This window comes from Heterocephalus glaber, unplaced genomic scaffold, assembly GCF_053883595.1.
Source record: "Heterocephalus glaber isolate CG9 unplaced genomic scaffold, H.glaber_assembly_v1.0 deba00001472, whole genome shotgun sequence".
In the NCBI taxonomy this organism is placed as follows: Eukaryota; Metazoa; Chordata; class Mammalia; order Rodentia; family Bathyergidae; genus Heterocephalus; species Heterocephalus glaber.
In genome coordinates, this window is record NW_028258315.1 from 19,254,534 (window position 1) to 19,272,552 (window position 18,019).

General features: G+C 40.1%; 1 protein-coding gene and 1 long non-coding RNA gene across 8 annotated transcripts in view; one reads left to right on the top strand and one right to left on the bottom strand.

Annotated features, from left to right (window-relative positions):
• Positions 1 to 18,019, top strand: part of E2f3 (E2F transcription factor 3) — an 84,090-nt gene that overhangs the window by 35,240 nt on the left and 30,831 nt on the right. For 2 of the 7 annotated variants that reach the window (XM_087181812.1, XM_087181814.1), the window contains exons 2-3: positions 8,726 to 8,869; positions 15,773 to 15,826. The exons of 4 other annotated variants lie outside the window; for them this stretch is intronic. In XM_087181812.1, coding sequence (XP_087037938.1) covers positions 8,867 to 8,869; positions 15,773 to 15,826 — 57 coding nt within the window. In that variant the 5' untranslated portion in view covers positions 8,726 to 8,866. Of the gene's footprint in view, positions 1 to 6,647; positions 8,870 to 15,772; positions 15,827 to 18,019 lie in introns of those variants that run through there. One more of the 7 variants, XM_087181813.1, reaches the window with a different exon arrangement.
• Positions 1 to 18,019, bottom strand: part of LOC147826223 (uncharacterized) — a 38,111-nt gene that overhangs the window by 9,184 nt on the left and 10,908 nt on the right. The gene's annotated exons all lie outside the window — the stretch shown is intronic.

Genomic DNA, 18,019 nt, shown 5'->3' on the forward strand with positions numbered 1-18,019 from the left:
CATTTTAGGTATACAATACATTTACATTTATCATTGCTTATTTGTACCTGTACATGATATATCTTGGTTTTTATTTTTTTCCCCATTACCTATGCACCTTTCACCCCCTCCACCCTTCCCTATTTACATAGACATCATTTCCATTTTTTTTTTTCTTTTCTCATAATTTTTACTTTCCCTTCTTTCCTCTCCCCTTCCCCTCCCATCAACCCTACCTCTTTGGACCTTTTTTCCTATTTCAAATTATCAGTTATTCATTTCAATCATTTTAACCCTTGTTTACACTTTCAGTTTCTCACACTGGAGAAACTATCCGATATTTACACTTGTGTCCTATTTCACTTAAGAGTATGGCCTCAATATGCATCCATTTAGCTATAAATGTCTCTAGTTTCTCATTTTTTATGACTGAGTAGTACTCCATTTTATAAAAAAACACATCTTCTTTATCCAGTTTCCAGTTGATGGGGACTTGGGCTGCTTCCAAGCTTTAGCGATTACAAACTGTGCTGCTATAAACATGGGTGCACATATATCGCTGTGGTATGATTCTTTTAATTCTTTTGGGAAGATACCCAACAGGGTAATAGGTGGGTCAAATGGGACCTCTAGTCCTAGTTTTATGAGGTATCTCTATACTGACTTCCACAGTGGTTGCACCAGTTCGCACTCCCATCAGCAATGGAGAAGGGTTCCTTTCACTCCACACCCCCACCAGCATTTGTTATTGGTTGATTTCTTGATAGCAGCCATTCTTTCTTGGGCGAACATTTTTTCATATATTTGTTTCCTACTTTTACTTCTTTGAGAAATGTCTGTTCATTTTGGATGCCCATTTTTGAATTGGGTCTTTGAATTTGGGAGATCTGATTTTTTTCAGTTCTTTATATATTCTAGATAGTAGTCCTTTGGGGTACAGCTGCTAAAAATTTTTCCCCACATTGTAGGTTGTCTGTTAGCTCTGTTGGTGCTTTCTTTTATGATATGGTGTTTTTAGCACAGAATTTTTTTTCTTTTTTTTTGTTTTTTTGTACTGGGGCTTGAACTCGGGATCTTGTGCTTGCAAAGCAGGCACCAGCACCACTTAGCTAAATCCCCAGGCCCAAGCACAGAATTCTGTTTTTCAATGCAGGTACAGAGTTGTTGCTTTAGACATTAAAGGTTCATCTACTCCAAAGGCTCATTACTTTGAAAAATAAAGACAGCTAGTATCTAGCAGAATTCCCAGTGGACCCTCACAAGTAATTTTTCTTTCTTTTTTTTTTTAATGGGTACATTTTAGATATATAGTGGTAACATTCATTATAGGGAATTTGTAGCTATACATGATACATCTTGCTTTTTTTCCCATTCCCCTCCCCCCCTTCTGTCCCTCTTCCCCTCCTTATTTACAAAAGCTTTGTTTCCATTTTTTTCTACTTTTTTTCCTTGTCCTTTCTTTCCTTTTGACCTCCCCCCTCCCTTGTTCCCCTTCTCATTTAAACATTTTCTTCCTGTTTCCCAATATCTGTTCTACCTTTTGGTCCTTATTTATATTTTCAGTTTCTCATACCAGAGAAACAGTGTGGTATTTAAATATATGCATCCAATTTATTTCACCTAAGAGTATGGTCTCAAGGTGCATCCATTTAGGTAGAAATGTCTCAAGCTTATCCTTCTTTATGCCAGAATAGTACTCCATTGTATTAGGAAAAAACCACATATTTTTTATCCATTCATCAGTTGATGGGCATTTGGGCTGTTTCCAAGATTTCGCTATTACAAACTGTGCTGCCATAAACATGGATATGCATATATTGCTGTGGTATGATGCTTTTAATTCTTTCAGGAAGATACCAAGAAATAGAATCACTGGGTTGAATGAAATCTCTCGTTTTAGTTTCTTGAGAAATCTCCACACTGATTTCCACAATGGTTGCACCAGTTCTACACTCCCACCAACAGTGGAGAAGGGTTCCTTCTCCCCCATAGCCCCACCAGCATTTGCTATTGGTAGGTTTCTTGATAATAGACATTCCTTCTGGAGTGCGATGGAATCTCATTGTTGTTTTAATTTGTATCTCTTGAATGACCAGTGATATTGAACATTTATTCATATATTTATTTGCTGTTTGTACTTCTTCATCTGAGAAGTGTGTTCATTTCAGATGCTCATTTTTGGATTGGGTCTTTTTAAATTTGGGGTCTGATTGTTTTGAGTTCTTTATATATTCTAGACATTAGTCCTTTGTCTGAGGAACAGCTATCAATTTTCCCACATTGTGGGTTGTCTTTTCACTCCGTTGGTGGTTTCTTTAGCTGTGCAATAGGTTTTTAATAAGATGAGGCCCCAGTTGTTGTTTCTTCGTGATATTTCCTATGTGATCAGGGTTTTGTTCATAAAGTCTTTGCCTACACCAGTGTCTTCAAGAGTTCTACCTATTCTATCTTCCAGTAGATTTAGTGTTTCTGTTTTAATATTTAGATCTTTGATCCATTTCAATTTTGGTTTAGTGCAAGGTGAAAGATATGTGTCTAATTTTAATCTTCGGCATGGGGAAAACCACTTTTTCCAGCACCATTTATTAAAGAGACTTTCTTTCAGTGAAGGTATTTGGCTTGTTTGTCAAAGATAAGGTGCCTGTGTATGTTTGGAGTTGTTTCTGCATCTCTAATCTGTTCCATTGATCATTGAGTCTGTTTTTTTGCCAGTGCCATGCTGTTTTTATCACAGTAACTTTGTAGTATAATTTCAACTCAGGGATTGTGATGTCCCCTGCCTTGCCTTTGTTGCCTAGAATTGCTTTTACTATTCTAGGTCTCTTCTGGTTCCAAATGAATTTTAGGATTGTTTTCTCTAATTCTGTGAGATATGCTTTTGGAATTTTGATCAGGTTTAAATCATTCCATTTTTACTATATTGGTTCTTCCTGCCCAAGAATAAGAAATGTCATTCCATTTTCTGATATTCTCTTCAATCTCCTTTTTCAGAGTACTGTAGTTTTCAATATAAATAGCCTTTACTTCATTAGATTGATTCCTAGGTATTTCATGTGTGTGTGTGTTTGTCTGTGTGTGTGTGTGTGTGTGTAAGGTACTGTTTCCCTAATTTCTCTCTCAGTGAGTTTGTTATTTGTGTACAGGAATGCTATTGATTTTTGAGCGTTGACTTTGTATCCAGCTATGCTAATGAATTTGATTATTAAATCTAGAAGTCTTGGTGGACTTTTTGGGGTCATCTATGTAGAATATTGTGTCATCCATAAATAATGATAATTTTACTTCTTCCTTTCCTGTCCTTATTCCTTTTATTTCTTTCTCTTGTCTAATTGCTCCAGCTAATGTTTCCAGAACTGTATTGAATAGGAGTAATGATAGTGAACATTTTTGTCTTGTTCCTGATTTTAGAGTGAAAGCTTTCAGGTTTTGTTCATTTAGTATGATATTGGCTGTTGGTTTATCATAGATGGCTTTTATCAGGTTGAGATAAAGACCATCTATACCAATTCTCTGTAGAGTTTTTATCATGAATAGGTGTTGGACTCTTGTCAAATGCTTTTTCTCCATCTATGGACATGATCATACGGTTTTTGTCCATGGTTCTGTTAATACAATGTATTACATTTATTAATTTGTGTGTGTTAAACCATCCCTGCATCCCTGGGATGAATCCTACTTGGTCATGGTGTATAATCTTGATGGTTTGCTGCATTCTTTTTGCCAGTATCTTATAGAGGATTTTTTCAACTATGACCTTTCGGGAGATTGGCTTATCGTTCTCTTTTTTGGTTGGCTTATTCTCTGGTTTTGGTATCAGGGTAACGCTTGTTTCCAGGAATCAATTTGGCAGTACTGCTTCCCTTTCTATTTCATTAGAGTTTGAGAAGTAGCAGCATTAGGTCTCTCTAAATTTCTTGTAGAATTCATCAGTGAATCAGTCAGGGTCTGGCCTTTTCTTTGTTGGTAGGTTTTTAATTACATCTTCAATTGCACTGATGTACTGGTTTATTTAGAATTTTTATATCCTCGTGATTCAGCTTTGGTAATTCATGTATCTAGGAATCTGTCCATTTCTTCTGTGTCTTCCATCTTAATAGAATACAGCTTCTCAAAGTATGTTTTGGTAATCTTTTGGATTTCTACAGGATCTGTTTTGTTTACTCCCATTTCATTCCTAATTGAATGGATTTGAGTCTTTCTTTTTTTTGTTAAGGTTGGCTAAGGATTTGTCAATTTTATTTAATCTTTCAAAGAATCAACTCTTCAACTCATTGATTCTTTTTATTTTTTAGTCTCTGTTATATTAATTTCTACTCTGATCTTTGTAATTTCCCCTCTAGTGTGAGTCTTGGGCTTGACCTGCTCTTCTTTTTCTGGAAGCTTGAGGTTCAACATTAAATTATTTGAGGTTGCTCTTTTTCTGATACGGGAATTCACTGCTATAAATTTCCCTTGTAGAATTGCTTTCATTGTGTCCCATAAGCTCGATATGTTATATTGGCATTATCATTTAATTGTAGAAACTATCTAATTTCTTCTATAATTTCATCTGTCACCCATTGGTTGTTAAGGAGGGTGTTGTTCAATTTCCATGTGTTTATGAAGTCCTTGTGTTTATTTTGCCATTGATTTCCAGTTCATTCAACTGTGGTCTGATAATACACACGGGATAATTTCAGTTTCTTTGCATTTACTTAAATATGTTCTATGAGATAGTATGTGGTCTGTTTTGGAAAATGTCCCGTGTGCAGCTGAGAAGTGTATTCTGATGTGTGGTGAAACACTCTCTAGACATCTCCTAATAAGTCCATTTGTTCAAAGTTTGGTTCAGTTCCAGTATTTCTTTGAATTTTTTGCATAGTTGATCTGTCTATGTGTGCCAGTGGGGTATTGAATGCCTTTATTACAATTGTATCATTGCTTAATAGATTTTTCATGTCCGTTAATATTTGTTTTATATAGCTGTCCACATTGGTATTTGGTGCATATATACTTACGATTGTTATATCTTTTTGTATTTTTCCCTTTACAAGGATGTAGTAACATTGTTTGTCTCTCTTGATCAGTCTTGGCTTGAAAGCCACTTTGTCTGCAAATAAAATAGCTACCTTTGCTTTTTTTTTCCCAGGTTCCTTTCACATCAAGTATTTTCTCCATCCTTTGACTTTCAGTTTGTGAAGTTCTTTTTGAATCAAATGTTTCTTGCATGCAGCATATTGTTGGGTCTTGCTTCTTGATCCATTCTGACAGTCTCTTTCTTTTGATTGGTGAGTCAAGACCATTTACATTGATGGTTATAACTGATATGTATTGACTTATCCTTGTTATGTTACCTTCCTGTTGCTGGTTCTTCTTTTTTTCCCCCTCTGTTTAATTGCTTGCCTTGCCTGGCAGATTCATTCTGTTGGGGTTCATGAAGTTATAGACCTTGTTATCTCTTTCTAGAATGTCCTTCAGAACATTTTGGAGTGCTGGTTTGGTAGCAGTTAATATCTTCAGGTATTCTTTGTCATGAAAGTATCTTATTTCTCCATCAGTTGTGAAAGGTAATTCGATGGGGTACATCAATCTGGATCGGAAGTTGTTTTCTTTTAGGGATTGAAATACTTGCCTCCAAGCTCTCCTTGACTTAAGGGTTTGTATTGAGAAGTGTGCTGCGATTCTCATGCACTTTCCTTTATAGGTGATTTGTTTCTTTAACAGCTTTTTTTTTTTGGTACAGGGGATCAAACTCACACCTTGTGCTTGCGAGGCAGGTGGTGGAACCACTGAGCTAAATCCCCGGCCCTTAACAGCTTTTAATATTCTGTTCTTGTGTTGAATTTCTGGAATCTTGACTATTATATTTCTTGGAGTAAATCGTTTTTTTTATCATGGCTAATCGGAGTCTGTGTGCCTCACTTTTCTGTATGTCATATTCTTTTTCCATGCTTGGGAGGTTTTCTGTCATTACATCTGTGAAAAGGTTTTTTATGTCATTTGCGCTATCCCACCCGCTTTTTCTTGGACTCCAATCAATCTTATGTTATTCTTTGCATCATTTGCCAACCGTTGGGTTGATTTTTCCTGGTTCCTTGCTATTTTTAGGAAATCTTCCATTTCTTGGTTGCTAACTATAATCCTGTCTTCTGTATTTGATATTGTATCCTTACATGGGGTCATTCTGCTGCATATACCTTCAGTGAAATTTTTAATCTTCTGGATATCTGTTTGGATCTGTTTCATGGATTCCATTTCTCTCCTGTGTTGGACATTCATGGTTTCCATCATTTTCCTAAGCTCCTCTGTTTTGTTTTTGTTTTTCGTTTTATCTGCTTTAGAGTCACCAACCATGTCTTTCATTGTGGTCACTATTCTGTAGTTATCTCAGAGATTATTTCTGATTTGATTTTTTTCTAGAGCCTCCTTTATCTGCTTTGTTACCTCCACTGTTACAACTTCAAGAGAGTCCAGGTTGGATGGGTTTTGAATTATTCCACCTCATTGCTACCTCATTGCCCACCTCATTGCCCCCTCATTGTTTGCCTTTAGTGGGCTGGAAGTCTGGAGTTGCATCTTGCTTAAGTATTCATATTCTCTCTCTCTCTCTCTCTCTCTCTCTCTCTCTCTCTCTCTCTCTCTCTCTCTCTCTCTTTAATTCCTGCGTTGATGCTTGTAAATTGCTTATGGAAGATAGCTTTATTGCTAGTATTTGGAACCCTTAGGAAATTACTACTTCTCAGAGATGCCTTCCAGGTGTGGCTGGCATTTGGGTTTTGAGTCTGTTGCAAGATCCTACCTCTTCAGTTTATTGGAGATGGGAAGTTGTTGCCCTTTTGGCCAAGCCTCTGGTTGTTTGGCACTGCCATATAGTCTTGTTTATGATCCTTAGCCAATCTCAGTCTTGGTATACCAGAAAAAACAACTGATTAGAACAGTTATGTCACCTATACAATCAGCAATAATAATAGCATCAAACACAGCCTAAAAAATGACAAACTGGTATTAATTTGCCACCTTTAACCATATGAACTATATTTATGGTTACATTAATCTAAAACAAATCAGGAAATTATATACAATAAATATGCCCCTAATATGGTGGTTTTACCCTTAAGGGAGAAAATTTTAAAGGCATTAGGAGGAAAAAATAGAGAAATAGAAGAGGAAGAGATTAGAAGCAAGGCTGGAGGACCAAGGAAGATTACACAAACTTTGGGAAACTGGTGCAGAAGACAGGAGGGAAAGAGAGAGGGAAGAAATAAAAACAAGAACAGAGCAGAACAACAAGAAAACTAGAAACAATGTTCACACTCATATAAAAGCAAGAACAATCAAGAAAAAAAGAAAACAAAACCAAAAAACAAGAAAAGAGAGGAAGAAAAGAAATCCACTTCAGGGTGTGTCTCTGCTGTCACTAGTTCGAAGAGTGGGCAGACAGAGCTCAGACCCATGTTGATTAATCCCAGCAAGCCAGCTGTAGATTTATGCCAGGGTAATGAATAATAATCCTAGCAAGCCTGCACCTTCAGTTCCACTGAAGTTCAGGCTGGTTTCTGTCTGTGAGGCTGGAACCTGATTTGTTCAGCCTGGGATACTCCATGTACCTCCTGCCAGCTTGAACTTGGCTCCCTGCTGGCCTGAGCTCAGCTCCTTGACCTCCTGTGGTCTTGAACTTAGTTCCCTCTCACCCTTACACCAAGTGCTGCTAGATGGAGCCAGCCCACAGCTGCCCTGAGTTTTGAGCTCAGTTGGCCCCTCTCCAGGATGGCTACCAGCCAATCACCCTTTCCTGGTGGATGTCTAAACCCAAATAACTCACCAGTCACTGCAGTCCCCTGTATCCACTGTTCGGTTCCACTGGTATGTTTCTCCATGGAGGCCTCTGTGGTTGCCACTAGTCACTCACTATACCTCAGCATGTTCGGGCTGCCACTTCCACTCAGTCTCCGTTCAGGGAGAAAGTGCCGCTTGCCACCTCCTTCCCTATGGGCTTCAGTTCTTGCTTCAGATCCTTGCTGGGTCTCAGGGACCCACTTTCCTCATTCTCTTCCTCACATTGCTATGTTCCAGTGTGTGGACACCAAATCTTGGAGAGGCTGTTTCTCTGCTGTTCACCACTCTTGCCATCTTCCCAGCAGCCTAGCTTACTTTTCCTTTAAACTTGCATTTCTTTTAAAGAGAAAACTTGACATTCCAGCTAGATGTTAGACCTGCCAAGCTCATGTTCCCGAGTCAGAGAATGAATTCTGAGGAACAACAGAGATTAAGAGTAGGAAAATTTATTGGGGATAGGAATAGCTTCTGGGGGTGGAGGGTCCCTGAATGGCTTGCCAACAAGCCCACTTCTCTCAGAAAGTTTTATAGCGCCTTACAATTAGTTTCTTCCTCTATTAAAAGTCAAGTTGCAGGTCTGTTGCTCTTTATTTCCCTCTGCATGTGTTCCCCGTCCTCCCTGTATCCGGAAGGAAATGGAGGAGAGCAGTGTTGCTGCTCTGTGCAGTGGTGCACACTTGTACACATCCTCGTGTAGAAGCAGGGTCTTCAGAAATCTTATGTTGAGAACAATGATGGCAACAAGGACAGAGAAAACATTTATTCTTAGCCTTTCACGTCAAAGCTTTATTAGAAGTCTTGGGACAAGTTGCACACCAAAGCAGTGGTCGTGGAGAGTTCCTGGTGTCATAGAAAGGTGTGGCAGATGGGAACGAGGGCCCCTGGGCTTCGGGTCTGGTGCTGTGCCCATGTTTTGTCTGTGTGTCCCCAGGTTTCTGTCACATAGCAGGCTGCAGTGCATGCCTTCGCTGCTCAGCTGCACTGGCCCTGGCGATCCTTGGGCCCTTCGACCAATCCCAGGCTTGTGGGTCTCAAGCTCTTCCTCATTCAAGGTGACCAGTGGGAGCAGAACATGGTGAGTTCTTCCTGCCACATAGGAATTCTTATTCTTAGAGACTGACTAGTGTTTGCCTCATCTTCCTTTCCGAGATTGCCCGGCTTTGGAAAAATTATTCTTCCTGTGGTATCCACCTGTGATGGTTCCAGGGCCTTCCTCAGATACTCAAATCTGCAGTTGCTCAAGTTCTTATATAAAATGATCTAATATTTGTACATCCTCTGCACACTGTACTTTCCATCATCTCTGGGTTACTTATAATGCCTATGCAGTGTACATGCTGTGTAAATAGTTACTGTTTTGCTAGGGGAAAGGTGATAAGAAATGTTGAATAGATGCCATTTTCTTTCTCAGGTATTTTCAGTCCTGTTGGTTGAATACATGGTTGTGTATTTTCCCCACTTCCTAAGATACATATTTTTCTCTTTTTACATACAAATCAGCCTTGGATCCCCTACATTTGCTAATGAGACTGTGATACATCTTGCGATCAGTGTCTCCTTACAACCAGAGAATTTGCTTTCTCACTCTTGGAGGCACTTATAACACAGTAGTTAAAATTCAGGTATTAGAAAGTCTTGAGTTTAACTAAGCTGTAATCATGGTATTTAAGGAGGCTGAGGCAGGAGGATTGAAAAATTGAAGGTAGCCTGGGCAATTTAGTAACCTAACAAGATTCTGTCTCAAAGTAAATGAAAGAGTGCTGGGGATGTAGCTCCGTGTAAAGGTCCTGGGTTTAATCCCTAGTACCACCAAAAAAAAAAATATATATATATATATATATATATGTCTTGGATTCAAGTCTCTAAAATATATATATATCTTGGATTCAAGCCTCTACTTTGCCACTTTCAGGCTGACTTTAAGTTTCTCGTCTATGACTTAGAATTTTAAGAAAGATGAAATGGTGCGGTTTAGCACATATTAGATTAATATGTATCAACTGTAGTTGTTTTCATGAAATTACTTCACCAAAATGTAGGGGCTTACCCTTGAAGGGTCAGGAGTACCTGCTTGATACATGCAGTGGTGATGGAATCATTGCTAACCCTGAAGTAAAATACCTGCTTCCAACTAGGAAGCCAAAAGTGAGATTTGTAATACACACTGTTATTTTTGCTTTGCAGTACCAAGGGTTGAACTCAGAGCCTTTGCATGACCTACTTCTTTGGACCTTTTTATTTTTTGAGACAGGCTCTTTCTAAGTTGATTGACCAGGCAGGACTTGAATTTTGATTCTCCTGACTCAGCTTCCCAGAATTCTGGGATTTACAAGTGTGCTCCACCACGCCTGGCTCCCCTGTATTATGTTTGATGGGATAGCTTAATACTGAGAGGGAAGCTAAGAAGTCAAAAGTAAAAACAGGTACATCTTAACAAAAAGCAGCTGTATGAAACACCACCTATTTTCTCCATCTTGGTGCACCCACCTTAGACCCAGAGGTGCTTGTTTTTAAAATTGTTTTTCTTGGGTATTAGCAGGATGGCAGTGTAACAAGTTTGATGAACATATCAGCCCGTGGCTTGTCACAGAACGGAAATGGGTCCTCAGAGCCTAGGAGAGGGAAGAACCTCCACATTGTCCTAGTGTGCTCAGCCAGTCCTTGGGGTGCTGCAGCTGTGACAGATGGGGAAAGGGCACTGCCTCTCTTGGAAGATTTCTTGCCCAGGGAGCAAATGAGCTAGGCATCCTGCATTATGAGGGAGAGGGAGTGAATACAGACAGATACAGATAGAGCCCATAAATCTTTTTTTTTTTTTTTTTTTGATACGGGGTATTGAACCCAGGACCTTTGCACTGAGCTACATCCCAAAACTTTTTTTAATTTTAAGACATAGTCTCACTAAGTTACTCAGATTGGGCTTGAACTTTAGGCCCTTCTGCTTCAGCCTCCCAAAGTGACCATTTTGCTTTTTATCAGGCCACTTCCTCCCTGTCCCTCAGTATGGGAACATAGTCAAAACCCCAAGCCCCTGCTTGTTGTGCTTGGACCTTTAACCTTGAGCTGTTTTGAAGGCAGTTCATGACTGCACCAGACTGAGACCCCCAACAACCTTGGAATTCTACCCCCACCTCACCCTGAAATGACTGATTTCTGCTGATCCAGCTCCAAGGATAAGGGCCAGGCTGCAGTAGAGAATTTATTTTTCTCTTATGTCATCTTGTACAGAGACTGCTGTACAATCAGGAATCAGACATTGCAGGGATTGAGCCATGAGGTCATTGTGTCCATGAGCTGGGTTACAACACATTCATTCATTATAAACAATCACTGACAGTCATCACCATAATTTATTCCTGCCAGTAGATTGGGTTTTTGAGTGACAGTAAGCTTTTGGAATCAAGCAGCCTGGAGCTAAGTAGTTCAGACTGCTGGAAAAGACCTGTGTGCCATTCCACGTACCTACCACCACCTCATTTGGTGACAAAACAGTGGAAGCCCTGAGCGGAGAAGTGACTTGCTCCAAGTCACACAGAAAGTTAGAGCCAGTTAGGACTTAACACTGGCGATTCTTGACACTGTGTCCTATGTCTCTTCAGCACTTCCTGGTGACATGTGGACAGGCTTTTTTGCTCCCATTTCCTCCTTGAAGTTTCCTGTGAAAGGTTTTCCCCTTGTCCGGGCACTTTCAGGTGGTTTTAAGGTGGTTTTAGAAGCCGACCAAGGGATGGTGAAGCTAGTTTGTAGTGGGCTCTTTTTGCTTTGGTTTACCTGATGCATAGCTTAGAAACATCTCCAGAGAAATACTGATCAGCTCTCTGAGAAGTGCTGGTGCAGACGGCATGTTCCTTGCTGCTGCTGCTGCTGCTGCTACTGCTGCTCCGTATCCTCTGCCAAGCTCCTGCATTGGGCATCTGTTCAAGAGAGGCTGGCTGACCTGTTTTCCTGCCCTGTTGCATGAAGACAATCTCACTATGGTGTGCTAGAGTAAGTTACATGTGTATGTCTTTATTTCATGTACATACACTTAGCAGTCTGAATCAGGGGACACATTTAAAATACGGTATTATGGAGAATATATAAAAGTGGGCATGGCTTTAGACAAGGAGATACTAAAAAACCTTGGGTACTGTGACTAACTTGTATGCTCCACGAGTTGTGTCCTACACAGTATCTTTCCTCATTTTGAAATAGCTAAAGGCAGGCTTGAATTGTGGAGGAAAAGGGGTTGGATCCTATTTCTTTTCTGATCTGAGATCTTTTCTATTTCTGAAGTTTCTAATTAGATGCTTGTGTTGATTATTTATTAAAACAAAGCTGGGGGGAGCTTCCAGGTAGTGAAAAACATTCTGTGGAGGACGCCTGAGCTTCACTTAAAAGCATGGGCTGCAAAGAAATGTAAATTCATTGGCTTAATTGGGAGAGATTATTTATAGCAATTGAATGATCCAGTAAAACTAAAAGCCTGGCTTCTTTCATCTTCGCAGACCTGCTTTAGTAATTGCTGTTCTAAAAAGCCTTTGTCTGTAGAGTGGACTTTGTGTGACATCTGATTTCTGGCCTCTGGATGTCAGTGACTTTGGCCTGGCCCTACCCTATGACTTGATTCCTATTTGCTTAGTTTTGAGGGGGTTTTGGTGTTTTTAAACTCTGTTTTACTGAAAAAGTACATGTAAAGGAAAAACTGTTCATATCCACTGAACTTTACTTTTTAAAAATATAGTTCCATAGTTCGATTTTGACAAATATTACAAAGGAACTTTTATTAAAAAATACATAAATTTTTATTTAAAAAGTCTTGCTCACCCAGCCCTCCTGCACCTTCTACAGATCCCCATTTCCATTAGGTTCTTGTCATTCTTCCATTGTTTATACATATTCAAAATTTCAAAAATAATTTCATTTCCCTCTTTCCTTAGAAAATATGACAACTAGATGTTATTTTGTAGCTTGCTTTTATGTTGAGCAACATAGTGAGTTTTGCAGGTCGCCGCCTAGAGAGCTCTCTATGCTTTTTAAGACTGTATGGTATTCCACTTTAGAACTGTGGCAGGAATGACTAAACCCATCTCCTGTGAACAAATCCTTTGATACTTTTAGTCTTCTATTATTACAAAGTTGCAGTGAATACTCTTGTAAAACATTTTTTGAAAAAGAACATTTGTATCCTTTTTAATTTAAGTGAGCTCTTACACTCTCTCCTCCAAACATATTGTTTATTCAGGAACGAATGAAGTTGATGGAGCCTATCTGTGTGTTCCTCCCCAGGGGAATGATAAAATTGTGCCTTTGAGCAGAAACCCTAAGATATACCTTAAGACAGTATCTTATTTCACTCAAAGTAATTGTTTATTACAAAGCCTGAAGCTGGATAAAATCATTTCATGTTATTCAAGGAGCCTTTCAAACGCGGTTCTGTGAGGTCTCTGGACCAGGATGATCCAGGTCCACTGAGAATTCATTGGAAACACAAACTCTCATCCTCAAACTAGAGAACCAGAGACTCCAAGTGAAGGGCGCAGCAGTGTGAATCTTAATTCCTGGCGCTTCTGAGCATGCTCCAGCTTGAGAGCAGTGGCCTTAAAACTCCTGCTTAATTGTGTAATGGCAGATCGCAACCCCACGGGTCTGCCTTCTGGGTAGGTGGGATGGGTCCTGAGCCTCTTACACGAAAATGTAGACCAACAGGAAATGACAGTGTCTATATTTTGACACTGGTATTCTTGAGTAGGAAGCTTTGCTGGGGTTTTTTCCAGAAGTCACAGTCGCTAGAGCTTTGGACTAGTACCTACTACATCCAAAATTTTGCTCTCTGGGTCAGTGCTTCCCTTTGTCTTATAATTAAAAACCAGCAAAACTGGTTCCTGTAATATGCTAGGAAGTTTTGTGGCACTTCAGACTTGTCTTACTCCTACAAAAGCATCATTGTTTCTTCTCATCCCTTACACTCCTGCCTTTAAAAATAATTTGATACCAGAACGGAGCACATATTTACCTGGGATGTCTGTTGGTCACACCAAATTGAGACTTTCTGTATGACAGGGTGAGGCTGGGTTCCCATACAGGTCAGTCACCTCTGAGCCTCATTCCCAACCACAGTAGTGCTGAAGCTTTTCAAGACACTCCAGGCCCCTGGGGAGCTTTGAGAAATCCTGCTACCCCGGGCAATATCCATAAAACTAAATCCATGCCATGGGTGGGACCCAGGAACCAGGATTTTTTTTTTTTTAATATTCCATTAATTTCCAGTGTGTATCCAAGTTTGAAATCAGGACTTTATGCATTTGTTTGAAAGTAATTTGGGTTATTTATAAAAGGGACCAAATTATCATGTGCGAGAAAGTGAACCTAAATGCCAGTACAATCAGAACAAGAAAATTGTAGTTTAACAGCTTGCTTGAAATTTAAATGCTCTCCATTTTGGATGGCCTTCTCATGTTTGGAAGAACCCATGCTGGAGTGTGTGTTTCTGTCTGCAGCTTCTCTCTTTCATTGTAATAGTCTTGCTGATTGGTTTTGTTGGCTGCAAGCAAAGTGATAAAATGCCAGTGGCTGCCTGTACCAAGGAAGTCAGGACTGGCCTTTCCTATTTGGCTCCCTTTTGGTGTAATTAGCAGATTGATTCTAACCCTTTTTGGAGACTTTGCCCTGCGCAAGCCTCTGCTATCTTTAACAGTTCCTGGGACAGCTGTGGCCTTTCCCGATCTTTTCCTGCCCTTTGACCTTTGAGATGCTGCCCTGTCCACTGTAGCAGTTGACAACCCTGCATAGAAATCCATGGTTTTATTTTATTGACCCTGTTGCCCGGTTTTCCCTGTAGCAAGTCATGGATGGTTGGCTGAAAGAGAAGATGAGAATGAAGTACAAGGCTTTTCTAAACGTCTGTTTCGCCTGCAGGCAGGGCACCAGCTTGCCCGCCGTAAAGTGGACGTTCTTTGCGCTGGTCCTGGTCCAAGGGTGTCTGTCCCAAGTGCTTCGACAAGGGTGCCATTTAGTCATTACCACTCAGTGTGGTAATGGGTTGGGGACAGAAAGAGTCTCTCATCCCGTTTACAACTGCAGGCAGTTTTAAGACCAAACCCTTCGGAACCCAGGGGAAGAGCTTGAGCAGTGAGCCGGGGCAACTCCCCCAGTTGAAGGAGCTGGGGAAAGAACCTGCAGGTTGGGCTGCAAACTTAAGGCACAGATCAGAGCACTTTGGGTGTTCTTTTAAGTTTTCCTTAAGAATCTTTGATGACTTTTGAGATATATTTTCCCTACTTTGTGTTCTTAACTGAGATCTGGTAAAAGTTTCTGGTGAATTCAGTGTTTGCCAAGTCCTAGTCAGTCTTGATCAGAGATGGGAAGCGAAAGGGAGCAAAGTGAAGTAAACTCGTGAACTTCATCACTGTGTGAGGCTTCATGCACTCTGTCAGGCATTCCAGGGAATGTTCTAGTCTCCTTTCACTTTGTGCAAATGAAGAAACTGAGGCCCAGAGAGGATTATAACTTGGCCAAAATTTCTTGCCATTCTTCCAGTTTAAAAAAAAAGTTATGTTTTGCAAACTGACAATTTATACATTAATACAATAGAACTAGCATACTGTTCTTGCTGTTTCTTGTTTTATTCACCTTTATAAACCACTCTGAGAACATTGTCATACAGGACTCTCCTAAATTGGAATATAATTCAAATAGTCCTGCCTCCCTTGCTTTGTATGAAGTGACTGCCTACACACACATATTTTAGTGAGCGATGCAATGTGCAAATACTAATAGAAATAGTTCTGTTTTAAAAATTAACAGTCCACTAGTTGGAAAAAGGACCTAAGTCATTACAAGATCATTAACCATATGTCTAATAAAACTACTAGGCTTTTTAAAAATTAGGTAATCTTAATTTATAATGCTGTCAGATCTGCAAATCTTGACTGATTTGTAAAGATCATGAAGTTTTATCACACAGAAAAGTATTTAATAGTCTTTTTGTGTTTATAAGGATTCGTCGCAGAAAGTTAACCCTGGTAAAAGGACACCGCAGATGAATTCTCAGGTGGGTGCTCATGCGGAGTTCTCGGGAGCTCACTTGGGGTCAGCCCACCTTTGGGTGAGGTCTGTGAACTCACCTGGCCCACAGGTGGGCTTTGCACCTGTGAACCACAGGAGTAAAAGAGGATCTGATGCAGACAGGGCTCAGCAGTGAAGACTGCTTCTCCTCCATGCCCCCCAGAAGTAAGTGTAGCCGGGGAGGAACTGTTCTCTCAGTTGTCAGATTCATAGTCCTTTCCTGCATCCTTAGTTCTCTCTCTCTTAGTGCTCTCTTAGTCTCTCAGAGAACCAGTGTCTATTGAGTAGCGTCTACGGCCTAGGCCTAGAACTATTGTGAGATGTGTAGTGTAGAGAAAATGAAGAGATAAATAAATGGGTTAGGAAATCTTTCTTAAAAGGATACAGACTGTCAGTGGCTACACCTGCCACTACTTATTACACCCTAGTTTCATTCACTCCACATGAGCTAAATTCAAATTCAAAGCCAGGCATGGTGGCACATGCCTATAATCTCAGCATTCCGGGAGGATGAGGTAGGAAGATCACAAGTTCAAGTTCACCCTGAGCAACTTAGGGAAACTCTCAAAAGTGAAAAATAAAGGCTGGGTGGGAGGGTTGTGTCTTAGGGTGAAGGCACTAGGTTCAGTCTTCACTACTGCTGGGCGTGGTGGTGCACACCTGTAATCCCAGCACTCAGAAGGCTGAGGCAGGAGGATTGCCATGAGTTTGAGGCCAGCCTGGGCTACATAGTGAGACTCCATCTCAAAAAAACTGTGCCCCATTCTTGTTCAAATAAATTATTTTTCCTGCAATCATGGAGTTGCTGAATAGAACAAGAGCCTTTGATAAACTTTGTAGTTTGTTATTGATTTTATCATTAGTAAAGGTTAATATTCTCCCATTTCTACACAATAGCATTTTTTTTTCAAACTCATTCAAAAAACATTTTTCTTTCTATACATGTTAATTGGCTTCATATTGGCAAGTTTATATATTTTCAGAGCTGTGGGATCACCACTATTCCAGCCCATGTTTTTTCCATAATGTCTTTTCCTAGTATACTTTCAATATCCTTTTATGAGCATTTGAAAAATGAACATGATTTTTCATATGTGTTCCTTAGTAATCATAGCCTGAGGCCCTTCTGTCAGATTTTTTCTTGCGAATCTCAAAGGTAACGTGGCTCATTGTGAAGGAAAAAACTAACAAAGACCTGGTTCTGGACTTTTCATGGATAAGTGAGAGGCTTCTGAATCATAATCTCTATCAAAATGTTTGCCCACATGAGTCTAAGAGGAAGTTAAAGTCCAATTCATGTGTCAGGCCCCAAGGAGTCATAAAATTAGAGAATGCAAATGGAAGAATTTTACTCCTTCCAGAGAACTGTGCTTTTTCTAACTTGATGACCCAATTGTTTTGCCCAGCAGATCGATAAAAGATAAGATCCTACTTTGTGTCCCCAGTCTGAGGGGCCTTGAAGTCCTGGTCAGGCAGTTCCTCCCAGAAGTGGTACCCTAAGCAGCCCTGGGCCTGGCATGGCTCCTGCTCTGCCTCCTCCTCGGCCAGGTTGGCATTGCCTCATTCTGTGGAAAATGGCTGCCTAATGGGGCTCGCTAGTGCACCTTGGAGATGTATCTATTCCTTGTTTGGTGCTGCTTGTAAGAAAGTTGAATTCTTATCTTAGCACTAGTACCTGTCTTCATGGAACTTTACTCCCTTCCCAAAAGCTCAGTTCTGTTCTCTAAGCACTAGGAGATTTCTCCAAACTAGATAGTTTTGTTGGTGAAACTGTCATGACAGAGGGGTTAAACTGTGGCTTTTCTGTGTGTGGGTAGTGTATTTCACATTTTGTTCCCCAGAAATGGTTCCAGGATGTTTCTCTGGAAGTCATTGGGATAAACAATTTGAATAATGGAGGATCGTCCATTCTCTCTCCTGGTCTGGGTGTTTCAGGATGATTCTGCCACCTCCAGTTTGTTTAGGCCTGTATTTACCTTTTGGAAGAGTCATGAAAGGGGATCTGTGCAAAATTGTCCACAGTTGTTTGCTCCTTAGAGACATAGCCAGGAAGAGCTTCAGTGGGAAGAAGAGCCATATCTCCTGTGACCAACATTACATGAATTACGCTCATGAATAGTCCATGTATTTGAGAATTGACATGTCTACACTGATTTTTTTTTAAAATACAAAGAAGTTT